We start from the raw sequence: 2,148 nt of genomic DNA, 5'->3' as shown, positions 1-2,148 counted from the left end.
TATATGGTTTGGTGAGGTAAATATCATTTCTATGTTCAGATATCAAACCTATTTTTTTAATGAGGCCAACTGACAATGAAACATCTTTTTACGTATATATTCATCAGCGGAAAAAATGAGGATTCTTCATGCTCTTTGTGGGAAACTTCTCACTCTTGTTTCTACTCGAGACTTCATTGAAGACTCTGTTGATATATTACGACAAACAAAACAAGAATTCAGAGAATTAAAAGCAGAACAGCATCGCAGAGAAAGAGGAGCTGCAGCAGCAAAGTGAGTTCAAACATGACCAAGAGAAAGCAAAATTGTAACCCTAGAAAGTAATTTTTCTGCAAAAGGTTGACAGGGCAACCTATGGTAATTATAATAATCTTTATAATAATTTACAGTTTGGTTTAGAAAAGCATTTAATGCTAAAGTTAGTTTGCTTTCCTTTATTTCAGACAGTTTATAATAATGTAGTCAATATGTTTAATATAAAATTTAGTTATGTAGTGATATTTCTAGAGATTTCAGCATGTGCAAATGCATTTAAGAATGCAGAGTATATTGGTATTTCTGATGTTCCACAGTAGGCAAATGTGCTCAGACGAAATAACTGAAAATAATGTATGTTGAGTAATAAATTAGTATGTTAAGTAATAAATTAATTATGCCATCTAACTTCAGAATCCGCAGAAGAAAAGAAGAAAGATTGAAAGGGCTGGAACAAAAGATGAAAGAGAAACATGAGAAACTGAAAGAAGTAGAGAAAAATCCTGCAATTGAACTGTCTATTAGGTATCATCAATTGTTACTTAAGGTTCATATGCCACTATGCTGCTGCTTTAACTGAATGCTTAGATATGCTTCTCTTAATCTATACCAGTGGTTCCCAGATTTTTCAACATCAGGCCCTTTTTTTATTTTTTTTTTAGAAAATGTCATACCTGCTCATTTCTTATTTAAATAAATTCCCTTTTAACAAAAAATACAAAAATTAAAGCTCTAAATTTTAAAACTTGATAGACCTTTTTAATTAAAAAAATAGGCACCATTTTTATTTTTTCTTATACGGGTAATCCTCGACTTACAGCCATTCATTTAGTGTCTGTTCAAATTTTCAGTAGTACTGAAAAAAGTGACTTAGGACTGTTTTTTACACTTATAACTGTTGCAGCATTCCCCACAATCATATGATCAAAATTTGGATGTTTGGCAACTGGTTCATATTTATGACAGTTGCATTGTCCTGGGGTCATGTGATCACCTTTTGCGATCTTCTGACAAGCAAGGTTAATGGGGAAGGTGGGTTCACTTAACCATTTAACTAACTTAACAACAGCAGTGATTCACTTAACACCTGTGGCAAGAGAGGTTGTAAAATGGAGCAAAAGTCATTTAACTGTCTCACTTAGCAACAGAAATTTTGGGCTTAATTGTGGTCGTAACTCGAGGACTACCTGTAACAAAATTTAATAAAGACATTCAACCTAAAATAACAAATATATTTAAATTTAATGTGAAGAATATTTTCTTCTTAATCAGTTGGAAAATCTAGGTTTAAAATATCTATGTGCACAACATAAATTATTTTAATATCTAATTTCTTTGCTTCGTTTTTTTGTTAAATTTTTTTTTTACGAGATATATGGAAGAAAAAGACAATACTGCTTTTCCAACCTTTGGGTAAACCAAAAAATCTAAAATTCCTCTAAGCTTGAATTTTTCATATTAGCTTTCTCATTCAAATCATGTTTAAACATATCTAGTGCTGAATCAAACAACAACACTGCATGGATTGTGTACTAATTTATGAATAGAAATGACTGAAGATTTATCTGAAATTAACAGATAAATTCACCTTTGTTGCAGTGAAGCACGATTTTATTCTTCATACCCTTTATATATCTTGTTCAAATTATGGTACTATAATTGCATTAAAATCACAAAAAAACCAGCTTTCGTTGCTTGACATATGAGATCTTTGGTAAGATCATTGTGACAGTTCATTGAATTTCCAAAATGTAAAATTTCTAACAACATTTTTTTGCTATTGTTACTTAGTACCATCACAATTGCTTTCAGCAAATTTCAAAGAAGTTGCTCCTGCACTAGATGCCTTCTTAGCTGTATGTAATAACAGTTCCTAAGAAGGTTCTGATACTT

At 31.1% G+C, this 2,148-nt stretch overlaps 1 protein-coding gene across 1 annotated transcript in view; it reads left to right on the top strand.

Annotated features, from left to right (window-relative positions):
* Positions 1 to 2,148, top strand: part of BAZ1A (bromodomain adjacent to zinc finger domain 1A) — a gene marked incomplete at its 3' end in the record, with an annotated part of 61,093 nt that overhangs the window by 36,675 nt on the left and 22,270 nt on the right. The window contains exons 14-15 of the mRNA XM_015819083.1: positions 108 to 273; positions 670 to 780. Of these exons, the coding sequence (XP_015674569.1) occupies positions 108 to 273; positions 670 to 780 (277 nt within the window). The remainder of the gene's footprint in view (positions 1 to 107; positions 274 to 669; positions 781 to 2,148) is intronic.

The sequence above is a fragment of the Protobothrops mucrosquamatus genome, unplaced genomic scaffold, assembly GCF_001527695.2.
Source record: "Protobothrops mucrosquamatus isolate PMUCROS unplaced genomic scaffold, P.Mucros_1.0 scaffold858, whole genome shotgun sequence".
NCBI classification, from domain to species: domain Eukaryota; kingdom Metazoa; phylum Chordata; class Lepidosauria; order Squamata; family Viperidae; genus Protobothrops; species Protobothrops mucrosquamatus.
Note: the sequence above shows the minus strand (reverse complement) of the source record. Positions and strands in the feature narration are given on the sequence as shown.